Source organism: Monodon monoceros, unplaced genomic scaffold (genome assembly GCF_005190385.1).
Source record: "Monodon monoceros isolate NGI ecotype Baffin Bay Population unplaced genomic scaffold, NGI_Narwhal_1 Super_Scaffold_12, whole genome shotgun sequence".
Taxonomy (NCBI): domain Eukaryota; kingdom Metazoa; phylum Chordata; class Mammalia; order Artiodactyla; family Monodontidae; genus Monodon; species Monodon monoceros.
The window spans coordinates 51558580-51579199 of NW_021703768.1; the positions used below are offsets into that span (position 1 = coordinate 51558580).

General features: G+C 42.9%; 1 protein-coding gene across 2 annotated transcripts in view; it reads left to right on the forward strand.

Annotated features, from left to right (window-relative positions):
• Positions 1-2959: 2959 nt before the first annotated feature.
• Positions 2960-20620, forward strand: part of RGS7BP (regulator of G protein signaling 7 binding protein) — a 116932-nt gene continuing 99271 nt past the window's right edge. The window contains exons 1-2 of one of the 2 annotated variants that reach the window (XM_029215633.1): positions 2960-3803; positions 4730-4896. In XM_029215633.1, coding sequence (XP_029071466.1) covers positions 3639-3803; positions 4730-4896 — 332 coding nt within the window. In that variant the 5' untranslated portion in view covers positions 2960-3638. The remainder of the gene's footprint in view (positions 3804-4729; positions 4897-20620) is intronic. The other variant, XM_029215635.1, reaches the window with a different exon arrangement.

Consider the following 20620-nt stretch of genomic DNA (forward strand, 5'->3'; position numbering starts at 1 on the left):
AATCTAGGGTGTGAGTTGAGTCAAAGTTGTATACCTATAGAGGACCCATTATCAGAATTGTGCCAAAGTTGGGTCTAGATAACCAGAAAATGTACCCTTGTTATTGGGATTTCCAACTGCACTTTACCCTTCTATTTGGCAGTCAGCCCCAGGAATGTAAATTCATGCTGTTTTGAATGAGGGGGAAGGTGAGGGAACTAAGTCTGCCTGCTGCTATTCTGATTACAGCATTTGTCCCTCAGAGAGACAGCTCTGGGATTGATGCTATTTTTCTTCCCTCTCAGAAAATGGCGTGGGCTGTGTATCAGGGAAGACCAAGGGGCACCTACAAATGACAATTTCTGCTTAATCCCCCAGCAGGTTTCCAAATCTGTGGTCCTTCAGATGTGCCCTTGAGTCTGACCCATTTATTCCCTCCCCCACCCTCCACCTACTGCAAGAAATATGGCATAGAAACAGAGCAATGCAATTGTGTTGCATTTTTTTCTTTTAATTTGTTGAAATGGTCTCTAGGCAGAAGAAGCGGGGAGTAGAAACCAGATGGCTGTAGCTGAAGTAGAAACCCGCTACTAAGGAGCTTGGAGACGCTCAAATCTGGTGGCAGTATTTCCCTGCAGGGACAGGAGATGAAACAGCAGAGTGGTGACAAAAGATTTCCAGAAGACTCACCTCCAGTGTCCTGTTTTCTCTATCCTAGGTCCACACACATGTAAAATGCAATCCCTTTTCCTTTAATTTTCCAAAGCACCATGAACCTTGGGTTAGAGCAGACTTTTAAGTTTGGTAGTGGGGAGAGAGGTAGTTAGTGGTAACGCAAGGGTCTATATCACAAGACTTAATTTACAAATGAGTATTATCCATCCTTCCTTCGCCTCCCTATACCTTCCCTCAGCATCCCAACCACTCACCAAATCTCAGAAAATTTCACCAAACCACCTGATGTGTTCTTCGACCTCTCCTCCCTACACACATGAGGTAGAGAGAAATTTGAGACTGAGGGAAAAAGGAACAGTCAGAGTTGGCTAAGAGTTAACCTCCTTATCTTCCTACATTTGGGGAGACTCAGCCAACAGAAGAGCCCTTCACCCTGGTCTCCCTACCATCTAAACACCTGGAGGATAATAGCACATCAAGGTCTGGGGTGGGAGCTGATGCTTCTCTCCCCCACTCGTTCTTAGGGAAAACTGACTCAATCTTTTGTGAAGCACTATGCAAATGCAGCTGAATATCCATTCAGATATCCCCTGGTTAGGGTTTTTTCCTCCCCAACCAAATACATGGTATCTTTTTCAACACTATTTCTCCAACTCTCCAACACCAACTGGGTGTCCTACAACTCAATACCTGGAGTTAGCGTCAGGCCCCACATGTTTAAGGGCTCAGACCCACAAATCTGCCCTCACTGCAGAGACCAGTCGCAAGTATAAAGTCCCCAGATTACCTATACTTCTGTTCAACTTGGCTACAAATTCGGGGGTTCCCACAAATGCCTCTCAGATTTGGTAATTTGGTAGCATGATTCACAGCACTTGGGAAAGCACTTTACTTACCAGCTTATTATAAAGAATACGACTCAGAAAGAGATGCGTAGGGTATGGGAGGGGGGAGGGGGAGATGCCATGCCCCCTCTCTGAGTATGCCAACCTCCCAGCAAACCTATGTCTTCACCAACCCAGAAGCTCCCTGAACCCCATTGTTTAGGGGTTTTTATGGAGGTTTCATTATGTAGGCATGATTGGTCACACTATTGGCTATTCATGATTAAATCAGTCTCCAGCCTCTCTCCCTTCTGAGGAAGTTGGCGGAGGGGGGGGGGGCTGAAAGTTCCAAATGCCTAATCAAGGCTTGGTCTTTCTGGTGACAAGGGGCTCCTATCACCCTTATCACTAGGGAAATTACAAGGGATTTAGGAGCTCTGTGCCAGGAACTGAGGACAAAGACCAAACTATCTTTCTTATTATACTACCCCATTATATTCACCTGCCTTGTAAAAGCTTTCTAGAAATGTCTCCTTAGGGTGTTAGCCTTTCTGGCTATTTCTGGCTCTCCCTCTCTGTGTACTCTCTATAACCCCTTAAGAGATTGACCAGAAACCTCCTTTTTGTTCTTCATTAAGCTCTGCAACACATAAGTAGTTCCCCTGTGGCAGACTTCTTTATCTGTCCCCTCCAAACAAACCATTCATGGGAACAAGCATTCTCAGAGCATTGGAGTTGAATGCCCATGCTACCTCTCTTCCTTCCAGAAGAATCTTAGGATGCCAATGGTAAGGGTGAACTTAAATGGCCAAGAAACTCACCCCCCAGGGCCCCCTTTCACACAGTCATCTTCCCTACTATCCTGGGCCACCTCCATTGGCCTCTGGGTCACTGATGTCCCATAAAGGAGAGTTGAGTCATTTTGAGTGTCCAGGGAGGCCTGTTGGCTCTTATTTGTTCAAATCTCTATTGGGAAACTCTCAGAGCTGGGTCCTGAGATTCTGGAATGGAAGACCAGGAGCTTGACTCGTTAAGATGGGATGGGATGGGTTGAGGACCAGTTTGACTGAAGCCCTCTTGCGTTCTGCCCCCACTGCTGCAGGTTTCTCTCCCAGCACATGGTGAACATAGACAAAAACAAAAACACCACCACAACAACAAAACTCCCGGAAACAAAGCTATTTTTAAAAACTGTTATCAAGAGATCTTCCTTCTGAGGCAAAAACCTCACTCCCTCCTCGTTGGGCTTTACTAATCTGTGGCCCCGGAATGTGTTGGAAGGTGAGGGCCTCAAGCTCACACTGGTTGATCTGAAATCCGTGTTTATGTCCCAGCATGTGGCAATGTGCTCCACTCTGATGACACTTTTCGTTTCTAATAATAGAGCAGATGAAGTAATATTGCAATTGATGTTCCCGGGGATTTGATTGGATAAGTGCATAAACCCTGGAGGGGGAAGGGGGGTGTATGGACGGATCACATTAGTATTCCTGTCCTATCAATGTGCGGGGCCGCGAACAACGTCAGCCGGACCGATTCCCTGCGTCTGCCAGTCCCGCCACGGATTCATTAGGGATCCTCAAACAGATGAGCCCCGTGGAGACGAGGAATCAAGACAACGACCAACTGCCTGCTTCGGGGACTGCCAGCCCTTCCAGGCCTGGTGACGGGGGAGGGAGGAGATAGACGAACGGAGCGCTGCTGCGGGAAGACACCCGAAGCTAGAGCGACAATCTCCCCCTGCCCGCCCTCCCCTCCACCTGGCAGCGCAGGCTTTGAAAGCTGCTCACCCATCTGAATGGAAACTAGGAACCGCCGGGCGGCGTGTTCCTTCTCGCCCAGCCTTGCGATCCATGCCGAGCGGAAGGCAGTGCGAGCCCGCGCCAGCGTCCAGCTCCCGGGACAGGGCCGGCAGTGCTGCTGAGCAGAACTTGACCGAGCTCCTTCCTCGCTGCTAGTGGAAGCGATGCTGCACGGCACAGCCAGCGCTTCCCCGGCTCTCCTTCAAGCTGAAGGTTACCCACAGCCAGTCCCAAGCCTGTGAGCGCCGCGCCTCGGGTCCCGGCTCCGGCTGCTTGGCGGCGGCGCGCAGGGCAACTACCTGGCCGCCCGCGCCGGGGCGCACTGCACCAGCGGCTTCGGCTTGGTGGATGTGTATGCATGAGTTCTGCACCGAATGGGCGCAAAAAGCGCCCCAGCCGGTCCAACCGCTCCTCAATCTTCCAGATCAGCAAGCCCCCGCTGCAGAGCCGGGATTGGGAGCGCAGGGGCAGCGGCTCCGAGAGCGCCCACAAAACCCAACGAGCCCTGGACGATTGCAAGATGGTAGGTGGAAAATGCGCCTCCTTTTGTTTTTTTGGTTTTGTTTTTGTTTTTGTTTTTTTTTGGAGAGGTGGGGGGAATCGTGTACGTTAATCTTTTGCCTGAGTGCCAGGAACTCCGCCACTCTCAGCTCCTCAATGCCGGTCACGTGCACATGCACTATTTTTAAATCTGCAGTCCCCCAGATTCGGGGTGACACCCGGGTCGTATTGGCCCCGCCAACAAGTGCCGCGGAAATGGTCTTGGGGTCAGCGGCTGTAGGTCGTGCCTCTACCCCCTCGGAGAACGGCAGATAGGAAAGACACGGTGAACTGGCTGGCTCACCAGGGAGGGAGGGGCTGAGTAGGTAAGAGTGCTGCTTTGTGGGGAGACAGTAGCAAACAAACCCAAATAGAGTGCACGGGGCTCTGCGGAGGGGACGAAGGTTCCAGCTCAGAGTCTGTAGCCGGTCTTCCCGTCAAGCTCGGAGCCCGGCCGGAGCGGTTCAGTGGTCCGGCAGGAGGTGAATGGTTTGCCTAATATAACCCACCTTTGGCCTTTATCCCCAGGCCAGTTCAAATCCACATCCCAGCTGTGGTAGAGGGGAGAATTCTATGCGAGAGTTCCCAGCATCACTCTCTAGTTACCTGGGAGTGGCATGGTAGCTCTCCAAATATGCTCTGGCTCTTCAGAAACTGAGTCTGAACGGGTGGCGGCAAGTAGGTCTGGAAACAGAGCTTCCATGACGAGACTTACTGATGAAAAATAAACACTTGCTTTGGATGAAGAGAACTTACATCTTTGTGCCCCAATCTTTAAACAATCTGTAGGCTCTTTAGCAGGAGATTTGTGGAGGTGGCTCAGGGGTCAGCGAAAGCCTCTGTTTAGGTACGCAAAATAGGAAACTCCCTGATCAGTGTCTTACGAAAGAAACTCGCTCTCTTTTCCAGCTTGTCCAAGAGTTCAACACACAAGTGGCCCTGTACCGAGAATTGGTCATTTCTATCGGGGACGTCTCTGTCAGCTGCCCCTCACTCAGGGCGGAAATGCACAAGACAAGAACCAAAGGCTGTGAAATGGCCCGCCAGGCACACCAAAAACTTGCTGCCATCTCGGGGTAGGAGACTCTTGGCATTATTTGGTAATTCATATACATGATGTGTGCATGCGGGCAGGTATTTATGGTGACCGAGGCCTGAGAGATGTTCTCTGCAAATGTGAGGTTTTAACCAATCACCCCGAGATCAGGATTTTCTAGAGAGCTATGAACAGACTGTAGACCAAATTATAATCCAAAAGTTGTGTGATTCTTATATATGTATTGAATATTTGGTTTATTAAGTGATTTTTTTAAAATTAACTTTCAATATGCTGGCCACATGTTGGAATTTGGGGCTTAAGATGTTTTTGCAGAATGTTTGGGCACCAAACTGAAGTTAAATCATCATGCCTCAAGATTATTTTGTCATCTGCTGCTAAACATCTACTGCACAAAAGCCCACAAAATTTACTAAACTATTTACACCATGAGATAAATTCCTATGATATCATTTAAAATAAATTCCCTAAAATAAAGTCTTGGATATAAATTACTCTCTTCACTGTAGTGTATGAAAGGGAAGTTTTAACATGAGGAAAGCTTTTTAAAGATTGGGGAAATTCACAAATCTAACTAAATTTAAGCTTTTTGTGCCCCCCCAATTATTTTTATTTCTTTTTATCACATTTATGGATTCTCATGCCTAATTTAGGTGATAAGACAGTGAGTGAAAACTTCTCTCCTGAGACCGCACTCACTCCTTCCCGATCTCTCAATAGTGGGAGAAAAGTTAGTCCTGGATTTTGTTAACAGTTCCTATTTTCAGATAAGTACAGAGAGCAAGGAAACACAGGACTCCTTATGCAGATACATTGATTTAAGTGTTTGATTCGGTCTGGATATAGCTTTTATCTATTTGTCTTCGTGAGTATGGTTTTATCACAGTAGAAGTTCTAGTTAGTCAGACTCTCCTGATAATGTTGCAGATTGATCACTTGTAGGGATTGTATCTAATTTACTTTTTTGAAAGAGTCACTCCTTGTTATCTTTAATGCCATTAATATATATAGTGACAATTATTAGTATATAAAGGATAGCCATATGTCGCCTCTCTTAATAACTAGTCTACGTTTGACAACAGGCATTTTACATGATGAAAAATGATTCACTGTGCTAACCTCCTTGAAGTGAGAGATACATAAAATATGTTGCAAACCTATTTAATTTAGTAGAAATATTGAAAAGTATTATCCTTTTCTGTTTTAACTGTTATACTGTACTTAACAGGAAGTAAATCTGGGAGTGAATCTAGGAGGTGGAAAGGAATTAAGTGTTTAAGGAATTGGGGGAAGAAATGCAGCTGTGATAAATCTCAGAGAAGAAGAGAGAAAAACAATCAGAAACACAAAAGGGAATCATGGTGGACTGAGAACTGTGGAGAAACAATGATTCAGAAGGAAAAAGAGGGCTCAGGGCTAAGGAACTGCATCTATGTAAACTCTGTGTCCAAGAGTGCATGGTGTGCTTATATCCAGAGTTCCTTTAACTTGGAACTCAAATTGATATGTTCTAATGAGAGAAGATGGACTGGAGAAATGAACAAGGAGCTCAATTTAGTCTATTCTGCTACACACATGAAATTCAGGTTCTTCTAAAGGTTTAGGAAAGAGAGTCTGAAACTATTGGCTAAAAGTTGAGTTTTGAGGATTTGAGGTGAATTTTATGAATTCAGGGGGTTATAGCCCTTTACTACTTACTTACATGTTATCTGAGGGTTGATGTTATTGGAGGCAGTTTTATAAGAATTAGTGGGAAAATAGGCTGTTCTTAGAGGCTTGCGAAAGTAAGGCCAACTCTGTAGAATGTTCTAGAATACAATTCGAAACATTTTCCTCCTTAAAATAACAATGAAATACAGTTTAACCTTCTTTCTAAAAAATGACAGCAATATTGAAGGAAATCCCTTTAGATCCTCACCATCTGGGCTCCATTAATGAAGGATGTGATTCCCCTTGGCGGAATTCCATTCCTGATATTGCTAGTTATGTGGGCTCTCATTTCAAGCTTCATGTGAAGGCTGGTAGGGAGGCTGTAGGATTCACTTTACAATTTAATGCAGGGGTAAGAAAACAGTGATTCCTGGGGAATGTGGACAGAAAGACTAGATTTCTTGACTGCCCACTGTTTGCTGGCAAACATTGGCAAACAAACCCATTTAGTTGATAGAATAATCCTCTGAGGGAGGGATTAGTATCCTTATTCTACAAATGGGTCTTAGAGAGGTTAAGGAAATTGCCCAAAGACACACAACTAAGAAGTGGTACAACTTTGATTTGGCCCCAGGTTTGCATGCTTCTGAAATCTGTGAACTTTCCTCCATATAATGCTGCCATTCAAAAAGGTGTCACGTAAAAAAACAAAGTACTGAGATGTGCTAATGTATAGATGAACCTCCAAAAGAGTACACAAAATGAAAGAAGCCGGTCACAAAATACCAAGTATTATATGATTCCATTTATATGAAATGCTGAGAGAAAGCAAATCTATAAGAAACAGAAAGATTAGTGGTTGCCTAGGGCTTGGAGTGGGAACAGGGTGTGAGTGCAAATGAGCTTGAGGTATCTTTTTGGGGTAATGGAAATGATTCAAATTTGAATTGTAGTGATGCTTGTACAACTGTATGTTTTCTGAAAATCAATGAATTGCACACTTAAAATGAGTGAATTTTATGGTATGTAAAGGATACCTCAATAAATGTTTTTAGAAAGGTATGATCACCATCAAAAAGGTATGATGAACTCATCACTTGACTTTCATTGGCTTTATTCTTTTCTACATATGTAGCTTTTAGCGAAAGGGATACGAGCTACAGGGATGGGATAAAGTAAATCTTGACTCTCTGTGCATTCATCAAGATGCCTGCCTGATAGTGGTCATCTAAGCACCAATGCGTTGTTCTTTGTAGGAATACAGGTGGGGGAAAAGGCAGGACTTGAAGGAGTAAATGAATTGTCTCATTTCTTACCAACACAGACCACTCCTTTCTTCTCTACCACCTGGCTCTGGGGCCAGAGGAGGAAGGCAGTGTTGAAAGTGGACAGGGTAAAAGGAAAATGAGGCAAGATAAACAGAGAGGAAGAGCAAAAACAGAGTTGGATTAAACCACACAGGTAGCCCATGGCATTGTGAGACCTCTCTATTGAGACCCACAATTTCATCATCCCTAAGGTCTTTAACATTTTAATGTCTCTGAATTTACAGTTCATTTTACAATGGATGATGCATCATATTGAGTGGCAGCATCTTTTCTTTCCTAATGGTACATAAAACAGTGGTGTTTCTTACAATGGATGATGTCTAAATTTAATAAAATACAGTTTGGGTTAAAAGTAAAAAAAAAAAAAAAAAAAAAGAATTAAGCCACAAATGCTACATCCCTTTCATCCCTGACCAGTTGAAACCCTCAAGGAATGGTGAACACAAGAGAAGAAAACTTGGACTGTGTTTCTCACTAGCTGACCCTGGGTAAGAAGGCCATCTTCACAGATACAACTGAAACACTTTCTCAAATTGTGTTTAGATCAGCAGAAGTTCAGGTACAGCCCTTTCTTTCAAAGGCATTGGATGCTTTCTGGGCAGAGCCAGCCAGCTGAATCCAAAGTCTCCTCTGAATGGCTTGATTTACCACAGTTATTATACCTTCACCATGCTGATCCTCTCCTAGGCATTAAAGCTAAGAGGGGCACTGCTCGATGTTTCTGTGTATGTGTGTGTGCACACACGCACTTATGTGTGTGCACATGCACAGACATCAAGGGTAGGCAGTTGTCTGGACCCTGTCTCCTTGAACTTCCCTCCAAAAATGACTTCTGAGACATCTTTGAAGAATCCCTAGGGCTCCATGATACAGAGAGTACTGATTTAGCAAAATATCCTTGTTTTGTGTTTGAGGAATCTGAGATTTGGAGGATTTAAAGTGACAGCTTGGTCGAGTGTACATGAGGATTTTACAGTCAGGCAAACCGGAGCTGAATACCATCTTTGCTGACCTTGATGGAATTACTTACTCTCTAAATCTCAACTCCCTTATCTGTAAACTAGTTGTCATGCTCACTCCTGGGGTAGTTGAGAGGATTTAGGGAGCCAGGTGGGTGATGCCTACCCTGACAGGGGTATTCTGCCAGTCCCAGGCTGCTCTAAGACTGGAACCCAGGTTTCATGCTCTCTGGTCTAGTGCCTGTTCTATCAACCACACCATCTCCTGAGAGAGAAGAGTACAGCATATAAGCCAGGAGGGCCTGGAAGAACCAATAACCTCCAGCAAACCCCAGGAGTTTATGCTATGGTGGTGGGCTGGTTATTAGGAGTCCTTTTCCTTTGCTGATGTGGTACCTTTGTTGCACTGGATATTCACACCGTGACCTTCTGTTAGTGGCTGCCGACTAGAGTGGAAGTGAGGTTTGAGTATGCTGATGTGAGAGGCAATATAGCTGTCGTGGGAAAGAGCACTGACTCTAAATCAGATTAGACCCGGAGAAAATCCTGTTTTTACCACTTACCAGGGATACATGTGTACTGATATTGCAAATTGCTTCATAGGGTGGTAAATGGCAGTGCGGCACAGCGGTTAAGTATATAGACTTTGGCGCTAGACTGCCAGTGTTCAAATCTCAGCCTTACCACTCATAAATAGTGTGACTTTGGGCAAAGATGCTGTCCTCTCTGCCTCAATTTCTTAATCAGCAAAATAGGGCTAATAAATAATGGGACCAAACCATACAGCATTCTGAGGATTGAGTAAAGTAATATACAGGAAGCGCTTAGAAGACTGCCTAGCATACAGCAAATGCTATTATTAAGTTCAGATTAGTGTTACTGTAATTACTAATAAGACATTTAAAATTCAGGTGGTCAAGGTACATTTATATAAAAAAAAATCTGCCCCTCAAATATTTTTCAAATAAATATTTACCTGAAATAAATTTTTGTTTACTTTGGTTTCTTACACTACGTTCTGAGGAATTTTCTAGGTTGAAACTTCCCAGATGGCTACCAAAAGGCCTCTTCTATAATATCTTAAAAGCAATATGGAGATGTGAAAGTTCAAAAGTAGTTAAGTTTTGAAATACTTTCTTGGTATATATCAACCTAGATTCTTCATAAATCATAATATTTACAAAATATTTTGGCCTAGCTCTGGTATAAGCTATGTGGACAAGCTTATGCCATTGGACAAGACTATTAAATTCTCTGTACACCTCAATAATTGAACTGAATGATTTCTGAGTTGTCCGGCTTCATCATTCTAGTGTTCTATGTTAATTCGTGTAGAATCACATAGATTTTGTTTACAGAACTGAGCTATGAAAAAATCAGCACGTGCAGGAAGTTTGATGATTGAAGTCCAGAAATAATTTGTCAGGATGTGAACATACTATGATCACAAGGAGAATCTTAATCTCCTAATGGCTTCTGGGAACAACAGAATGATTATCCTAGGGATCCATATCCACAGATTTTAGGTTTTTCCTTTCAGCAATTACTTTCCTGGCCAGCCATGCCTGTGTTTTTCTCCTTTCTCCTTGCATCTCTCCTTGTGTTTTTTCTTCTAGTTTTTTGGTCTATTTTAATTTTGTTTGATTCTTATTTGACTCTTCTGCTCTGTATTTTCCAGCCCCCCTTTTTGTCCATTCCCTGTTGTGTTTGCTAGGATGCTGAAATGGGAGAGGGAGAATACAGAACTGCAGCTTAGTCAGTGATGCTTCCTCTCAGCACTTTGGCTGAAACTGCAGCAATTACGTGGGGTGGTAGAGAACGGAAGGAGTATTTGTTGACCATGGAGGCAGCTCACTCAGCTTTCTTTAATCCACATGATGGAGGAGGCCTGAGGTATAGTAAAATAAGCCTGATTGGCAAGCATGCCAAGCCACCTACACTGTCCTTTATGTTTCCTTCCTATTACAGGTGTTTGGGTTTTTAAATTTTAACTCTTACTGGTCAAATAGTGAAAGGTGAGTTATGTCTGCACCAAAAGAATATGCTATCCATCTGAGGTAATGATGGGAGCACAATTCTGTGTCAGTTTTCTAGGGCTATAGTAACAGAGCACCACAAACCGAGTAGCTTAAACAGCAGAAAGTTCTCGCCTCACAGTTCTCGAGGCTAGAAGTCCAAGACCAAGGTAAGGCAGGGTTGGTTCCTCCTGAGGGCTGGGAGGAAGAGTCTGTTCCTGTCTCTAGCCTCTAGTGGTTTGCTAGCAATCTTGGTGTTTCTTGGCTTGTTGAAGTATCTCTGCCTCCATCTTCACATGTTCTTTTGTGTGAGTGTGTGTCCATATTTTCCCTTTTTATAAGGACACCAGTCTTACTGAATTAGGGGCCCACTCTACTGTACCAGTATGACCTCATGCTAACTTAACTAATCACATCTGCACCAACCTATTTCCAAATAAGGTCACATTCTGAGATGCTGGGTGTCAGAGCTTCAACATATGAATTTGGGGGGTGGGGAGAAGAAAGTTCCACCCATAGCAAATTCCCTTCACCCATCTGCAGTAGAATACACACTTTGGGTTGTTTGTTTCGCCCAGTGGGGATGGTGTTTTGCCCAACACTATCTACATACTTTCTCAACACTTTTGCACACAGACTTCCCAGCACCCAGTGTTTTATCATTTGCAAGACTGTAGCTCATATTAGGGGTGGGGTTTGTGACCATGGAATAGAATGCTTTCTGTATGAAATGGATGTGTTCACAAAGAATCCCCAATATGGTTAGCACTTTACTATAACCAGTTTAGTTACTGCTGTCTGAAGGTGGAGCAAAATCCAACTGCCAAAGAGAATGTTAGGAGGAGGTATAGATGCACCTACAGTCCACACGTAGGATGTTCACTTTCTCTGATCTGCATGGCTAGACGTGATTAGGTGGTGGTCCCTCAGTGGTGCTGATTCTGTTGCTTCAGGGCCGTAGCATACTCAGGAGCAAGTGACAAAGGACTGCCTCACACCAAATTAAAGAAGTGTGCTATTCTTATCAACCAAACTAAACGTGATAGGGAATCTAGATACATGGTCTCCCACTGCCAGTTGAAGTTTAGCCTTTTTATGTTTTGAACAGATCTAATGACTTTCACCTTGTTAGAGCTTTCTAATAGATGTTCCAATTAGAGGGAAAATTAAACCTAAAACAAACTCTAGGAAACTCATCATCACTTTATTATTTATACCGTGAAGTACAAGAGGGCAAGGCTGTGTTTCATTCATGTTTGCACCAAGTGCCAAGCTCGTGAGGAAATGTGCATCTTGTTTGTTCATTAAGTTTACTTGGTATTTTTAAATCTATTCTTAAAAGACACTGTGTTATATACTTCAATTTAAAAATCAACTATACTTCCCTGGTGGTGCAGTGGTTAAGAATCTGCCTGCCAATGCAGGGGACATGGGTTTGAGCCCTGGTCCAGGAAGAGCCCACATGCCACGGAGCATCTAAGCCCGTGCACCATAGCTACTGAGCCCGTGCGCCTAGAGCCTGTGTTCCGCAACAAGAGAAGCCACCGCAATGAGAAGCCTGTGCACCGGAACGAAGAGTAGCCCCCATTCGCCGCAGCTAGAGAAAGCCTGCGTGCACCAACGAAGACCCAACACAGCCAGTAAATAAATAAATACATACATAAATACTTTTAAAAAACAATAAAATAGAAAATGTTGAAAAAATCAACTGTAGTTCAATAAGAGGAAAAAAAGAAACTGTGTCTTGACACAGACACACACTTTAGTAAAAAAGGAGCAAATACATTAGCTTACATTTTATATTTCTATTACATTTGACTGTTATTTCTTTCTGGTTTGTAACTATAAAACCAATGTTGGTTTTTAAATGAGAGGACTTGAAGAGCACACTTAATAGTGTTTTCTGAGGCATAGGGGTTCCTTATTATAAGGAATCAGTGGGCAGTGTGTATTTTAGAATTACTCAGAAGGTAATCATGTTTGAGGTTATTTGATAAAATATCACCCTAACATCTGATTGGTGGCTTTTTAGTGAATAGTTAAATAACCATTTTCTATTGAGGTCATTTTTAAAAAAACCATTCTTTAAACTTTTAGCCCTTGCAAGTTTAGATGTGTCTCATCCAAAAAGATATCTACATACAGCAAGCTCCAGAGCAGTAACTAAACCACCAGTCAGTTCATTTATTTCCTCTGCTCTAGAAGACATGACGTTTTTTAAGAAGTAAAAATCTCATGAAAAACATTCAATTGCTTGTCTATACACATATTTACACATATGTATATTGCTTGTGCATATACATATATTTAGATATATTTATAAACAAATACTAAAATTTGTGAAATAGACTCTTGCTAGGATAATGTGTCTAAGTCTTTAAATAGAAGCGTTGATTTAGCAAATAATGTTTCCAATCTAATGGAAAACTCTAGATACAATCAGGTTAACAAAAATTACATTTGCAGGTGTAGATAAACAGTAAACTAATAATCTACAGCAATTTAACTGAGTTCGAGCAAAAGGGGGAAGTACATACTAACCCAGAAGTCATCAAACCCCTAGGGTATTATTCAGTCACTAAAAATAAGTATCTTAAAGTCGCCCTCGGTCTTATTCTGTCAGTTAGTAAGTCCTGTAGCATTTTATCTTTTTCAGTGTCTATTGTATCTTCCCCTTTTTCCCCCATTTCTGTGGCCACCCACTTAGTTCAGAATCATGTCCCCTCAGGCCATCAACTATTGTAGTACCTCCCAGTTGTTCTCCTTACCACCAGTCTCTCACCTCTTCTTTTCAATTTATTCACTAGATCCAGACTAATCCTCCTAACACTCTCCTCTGATCTTGTCACTTCTTTGTTTTAAAACTTCCAAAGATGCCCCATTGCCTAAAGCAGTGTTTCTTCACATGTGTTCCCTGCATTGCCTGTCTCAGAATCACCTGGGGTGCCCTCGGACCGAAAGAACAAAAATTCTGGGGAATGAGCCCTGAAAATCCAATTTTTTTAACATGCACCACCCCATCCCCCAGGAGATTCTTGAACTTGCTAAATATGAGTACTGTCAGCCTGAAGCAGTGATTCTCAACCTGGGCTGCACACTGCAATCACCCAGAAAACTTAAAAAAATTGTCGATGTTTGAATTCTATCCCTAGAGTTTCTGATTTAAATGATCTGGGAGGCAGCCTGGGCATTGGGATATTTTTTTAAAACTCCCCAAGTGAGCATTTGTATAAAAATGGATTACATTTGCCTACACTGAACAAAAAATTCAAAGACACCAGTGTTTATTCTCTCACAGAAAAGAAGCCCTAGAATGGCCAATTCGGAACCGGTGTGCTGGCTCCAGGAAGTCAGCATTTCTGTCACCCACTCTTTGTTTATGTCTTCCATCCTCAATCTGACTTTATGATGTGAGATTATTATAGGAGCTGCAGCCATGAGTCCCAGTTCCAGACTGGAAGAAAGGATGAAGGGGGAAAGCCACTCTTCCCAGCTGGGTCTGCTCTTTTTAAGCAGACCCAAACAAAACTTCTTCCAGAACTGCATCATATGGTCACATCTAACTACAAAGGAGACTAGGAAATGTATTCTTTTATCACTGCCACCTTAAATAAAAGGAGGACTTTATTACTAAGGAAAAGAGAGAGAGCAGATATTGGGAAACAACTAACGATCTCTCTCCCCAACCTGTATTCCCGGACTTAACTTTTACCATTTAACTTGTAAATGCTTTACTTACTCGAACTAGTCTGCTTTTTATTCCTTACGGGTGTGTAATAGGATGGCCCTAGTCTATGAGTCTACATCTATGGTTTTTATATGAAAAAGCACATTCTAGCTATTAAAAGAAATAATTTACTCTCCTAAATGTCAAGGTCTTACTTGCAGTCTCATTGCCTGCCATGCTCCTCGCACTGAAATTCAGAGCAGATGGAAGGGTCCCAAAGGGATTAAGAAAATTTTGCTGTTTTTAAATGGACCCATGGAAAAGATTAGAGGTTCAGGAACCACTTGGGAGGACAGGAAGTCAGGCAAGGTGCCTTTGAAAGGGCTTGAGTATAATTTTCACAAAGCAGGATGTGAAATTAGATAGGGCCTGTAAGGAGGATAAGTAGTGGCACTCAAGAAATCAATTTTTAAAAACCTACCAGAGATTGAGTGGGACTCTTCTTTTAAAAAATAAATTTAAACTTTCTTTTAAATCAAGGAAAAAAATTCCATCAAGGAGTTAAAATCTGATGAGCTATAACAGGAATAAAAGGGAGGGAGGCAGGGTTTTCTGGATATGGGGATAAGATGATCTGTGATCAAGATTATGAGTTTATTAAAAGAAATTGAACTTGAAATTCATTATCTCATGTAAACAATGTTATATCCAGTAGTCAGTACATAAATGGTATTTAATCTATAATTTCCTAAATTATAAACCTATTCAACACATATGACATATATTCGATGGGGAAATATATTCATTTCCAACTCTGGAAGTCATCTTCCTTTCTGGGAACCTATTCATAGAGCACCCACCATATGCCACATGCTTTTCTAGGTGCTGGAGACATAGCAGTTCTGAAATAGAGAAGGGCCCTGCATTCATGGTGAAGATAATCAAGAAGTGCTATGGTCTGAAGATTGGTGTTCCCACAAAATGTGGATGTTGAAATCCTAATGCCCAATGTGATGATACTGGTAGGTGAGCCTTTGGGAGGTACTGAAGCCATGAGGGTGGAGCCCTCATGAATGGGATTAGTGCGCTAATAAAAAAAGGCTCCAGAAATATCCCTCACCCCTTCCACCATGTGTGGACACAGAAAGAGGACACTGGCTATGAACCAGGGAGAAGGCTCTCACAAAACATGACCAAGCTTGTGCCTTGATCTCAGACTTCCTAGCCTCCAAAACTGTGAGAAATAAATTTCTGTTGTTTTTAAGCCACCCAGTCTGTGGTATTTTGTTATAGCAGCCTGAATGAACAAAGACAAAAAGAAACATGCAAAGGATAGAGCATTTCAGAGAGTGATAAAAGCAATGAAGAAAATAAAACTGGATAGTATTATTAAAGAATGATGGATGCAACGTGGTGACATCTGAGAAGGTGACGTTCTAACTTGATATCTGACTTTGAGAAGGGACAGTCATGTGATCATCTAAGAGAAAAACATTTCAGGCAGAAGGTATAGCAAGTGTAAAAGTCCTAAAATGAAGTGACCTTGGCAGGTCTGAAGAAAAGAAAGGAGACTAGATTTTCAGTTTGGAATTGTCTTCAGCTGTAAGTAACATAGACCAGATTTTAGTGGCATCCATACATAAAGGTTTATTTTCTCACATAATTATAAACCCAGGGATAGGGGATAGCACACATTGCTTCATGGTTTAAAGATATCAGGCCTGAGATTTCTATAATCAGGCCTTTTCCTCTAGGTCCCAAGATTGCTGCTTCACCTCCAGAAGTTCTGTCCATGCTCCCAGCAAGTAGGAAGGACGGAAGGCAAAAACATAAGACAACTGTGTCCCTTTTAAAAGAGCTTTCTCAGAAGCCTCACACGACAACTTCCATGAACATCTTGTTGACCAGGACCGTGTCTTGTGGCTTTCTTGGCTACAAGCTTCATGATTCGATTTACATATATCTCTCTCCATACTAGCTATCTAGTGAGGACAAAAATTTCCCAATCTGTAAGCCAAAGTGATGCTTCCTGAGGCCTAGGTTAGGGGAACTTTAGCAAGACTGGGGAGACAGGAAGGGTAGGGAGCTTGGATGTGAGAAGTGAGCAAAGGGGTGCTAGAGGGGGAGAAAGTAGTGGGAGGACATGCCCTAGCATCTACCTCTCCTTCCTGCCCATTTCCTTCTTGGTTTATTGGTCCATCCATTCCTTCATTAAACATTGAAGGGCTTCCCTGGTGGCGCAGTGGTTGAGAGTCCGCCTGCCGATGCAGGGGACACAGGTTCGTGCCCCGGTCCGGGAAGATCCCACATACCACGGAGCGGCTGGGCCCGTGAGCCATGGCCGCTGGGCCTGCGCGTCCAGAGCCTGTGCTCCGCAACGGGAGAGGCCACAACAGTGAGAGGCCCACGTACAGCACACACACACAAAAAAAAAACATTGAACACCTACTATGGGTCAGCCACTGTACTAGACTCTGGAAGTATAAAGATAAATACAACACAGCTCCTGCCCTTTGAGGAGCTCATCACCCAGCATCTGTGTAAGACAGACATGTAAACAAATCATTGCAAAACAGTGCGATCACTGCTACAATAGAAATATGTGGATGATATAGGAGAGGCATAAAGGAGGCGGCAATCAGCTCTGCCTGGGTGGGTGTAGGCAGGAAAGACAACTTCATAAAGGACAGGATGCCACTTGGACTGAGCTTTGAGAGCAACGAGCAGTGTACTTTTGCTTTTATTTGTGTAGCCTTGGGCTTCCTGCCATGAGCATACTTTAAGGGATGCTATTTGTCTGTCTTGAGCCAAGGGGAAGCAGAAATAGTTTAGATGTGCTGAGAACCAACTGTGTGCTATACCCTTTGCATACATTCCTTCATGATTAAATGAGTTCATCTGAAATAATATCTACTTAGAACCCAGTGAGATAATGTTTTAAAGTGAGATGTGTTGGCTAAGAAATGCATTTACCTACAAGTAACAGAAACTAGCCCATAGTGGCCTAATCAGAGGCCACTCTGTAGGTAGGTGGGAGCTGGGATTATTTCACAAGTTGGAGCATGTCAGGACAGTGGTCCTAGTGATTCTTGTGGTCCTAGTGACTTGTCCCTTGTGGTTCCAAGATAGTGGCCCCATCCAGAGCCAATAAAACACCAGGGCTGGCTCTTGATTCTAGATGAAGCATGCCTCACCTGGAAGCTTTCCAAAGCACCCATACTGCTAAATATTTTTTAAATTTCCATTTTTTAGTACATTTAGTTCAGAAAGTTGAGGTATTTGGTCAAGATATTGGGTGGGGCTGGGGTTTGAACACTGGTCTCTCTGTGGCCAGAGTCTTTATTCTTGACACTACACTGGGCTGTTTTGTTTCCCCAGACAGCCCCTTCCTTTCTTGGAGAGGCCCCAGGATTGGCCGACCTGCTTTCCTTCCCTTCCACTGTCACAAAGTATTATTTCCACTCAGAGTCTCTCTCCTTCCCTGGACTCACTTCAGCACAAGGACCTCTTCATCCGGCACACAGCTGATTTGAGGGTTTTTAAGGTTTCCTCAGTTAGTAAGGAGAGGAAAACAGGCAGGCAGGAAAAAAATAACGAAATTATGGCCTTGCTGAAGCTGCCAGTGGAATGTGAATGGATCTCGGCTCTGCATTCTCAGGGCCTCAGCACTTCTCTCTGGGCCCTGAATTTTTCAGACTTCCTCTCTCAATACTGTGTCTATCTCAAATTGCTCCATCCTTGAGCACCTTCTTTCTTGTTTGTTTGCCTACATAAGTCCTAGAAATGTTGGACCCAGGTCAAGGTGGGCTGAATTCTGGGTTTCAAGAAACAACCTGCTTCTTCCCCACAGAAGACATTTAAAGAAGAGGGGGACACTCCATTACCACAGTGACACTGACCACCCAGCTCCTCTCCAAGGCATCAGTGAGTAGAGGGGTGAAAAGAGAAATGGAGGTGAGGGTGAGGAGTGGTATCCAGGACTAGAGAGCTTCCCACTGGGTGATGGGAATACTCAAGAAAGTAACATTGAGGCTGGGTGAAAGGATGGGAAGGACTCATCGGTGACAAGAATTGGAAGAGATTACCAGACCAGTCTCAAAACATCACTTCTTTAAATACCCAAATCTTGTCAATAAGCCCACAAGAGGTCCTGCTTTCCCGAAAATGGAGTTTAAAATCATAATACATAGTAATTATCTAAATTGCCCTCTTTGTGGGATTTCTAGTTTTCAGCCAGAATGATGGCTTGTTAGAGCTTCAGGCTCTGAGTTTTAGGCCCTTTTATTCCCTTAGTGGGTCTAATTTTGAAGCATTCAAATTTGGCTTGGAATTCTCATTTCCATTCTTGCCATCCACTCCCTGAGCTGAGGAATTATGCAAAGCTGATGGTTTTTTCTCTCTCAGATATTCATTATCACTATACAGATAATTTTTGATTTTTTATCTTCAATATCATATTCCTATGAGTCCATTACTATGAAAATTCCTATTTGTCTTAGAATTAAAGAATAAACCATTCCCCTTCACCCTCACCAAAATATTTCTGATGTAGGAAAAATTTAGGTAGAAAATAGAAATTAATTCCTAAAATTACCTCTGGTGTATAATCATGTATAATTCATGCTTCTTGAATTATACACTTCAAACATTTTGGGGTTTGTGTCATTATTTCTGTTTAAAGGGGAATTATTTGGAAAAAAAAAAAATCCACTCCTGTCTGTCCTGTTCTGCTGTAAGAAGAAGCAGATGTGGTAAGAAATGAGTATTGGGAAAGTGAGCAAAGGATAAATCACCTGAAGAGTCTTGTTCTTGTTCTTACTAGCACTTTATTAACTTTTATAAAAATCTATTTGTTTTGGTTTTGTGATAATCCGCATCTGGGTCCTGCTCAAAAATAGTGGCAGATATAGAAAGACCTTCTCTCTGAGGACCACAGCAGAGTTTTCACTGCCAAATGAGCTATATGAGGCAAATGTAAATGATCAGAATCTGTCTGTGGTTGTGATTTGGGGATGTATAGTTTGGATGAGCACAGCTGTCCTCACCGTGGAAGAGAGAAACACTACTGAGAGGTGAGTGGAAAATCTTTCCCAAACTGGGCGTATTCGGATTCTCCAGAGAAACAGCAACAATCAGGAGTGTGTGAGCAGGGGCTGGGGGCTGTAATATAAAATGAGGAATTGGCTCACACAACTACGTATGGAGGAGGGGCAGTCCCACGATTTGCCATCTGCAAGCTGGAGACCCAGGAAAGCCAGTGATGTAATTCACTCAGAGTCCAAGGACCTGAGAACCAGCGGAACCAGTGGTGTGAGTCCCAGTCTGAGAGCAGGAGGGGAATGATGTCCTAGCTCAACAATCAGGCAGAGGGAGAGAGAATTCAACCTTCTTGCACCGTTGTGTTCTATTTGAGCCCTCAAGGGATTGAATGATGCCCACCCACACTGGAGAGGACCACCTGCTTTACTCGGTGCGCCAATTGAAATGCTAATCTCTTCCAGAAATGCCCTCACAAACACACCCAGAAACAGTGTTTAAACACATATCTGGGCATCCTGTGGTCCAGTCAAGTTGACACATAAAATTAATCATTACACTGGGTCAGTTGCCTTGACCATAGCAGATGGCTGAAAGCCCCAGAATTCATAATTCTGAGAGTGGCTATGAGGAGATCACCTGTGGACATTTGAGAAGACTTCTCTCTGTGCATGGTGAGAGGGGAGACTTGACGTGGTTCCTGCCCGTCAGCACATAGTCAGGAATCAGGACTCAGTTGGTCCCCACCTGAGAGTACAACAGTGTTTAAAGGAGACAGCCGTATCTTCCAAGCTGGGTGACTTCCACGAACATTTTTTGCCGTACACCATGTTCTCTTACTATCTGAAGTTTGAGCTCAAATGGCTGCCTCTGTTTGCGTACTGTACCATCATTGAATAATGAGGAAACTGCTCAGATTATTTTAGGCCACAGCATGTACCATAATGCAAAATCACTCAGCAAATGTTCCCTCCAGGAAACAAGCCCTATCAACTATTTTTATATTCATGCCTTCAATCTTTTGTTTTCTGAGGAGGAAATATGTTTTAAGCTACCAAGTCTGTTCAGACTCAGAGTAGCTTGAAAT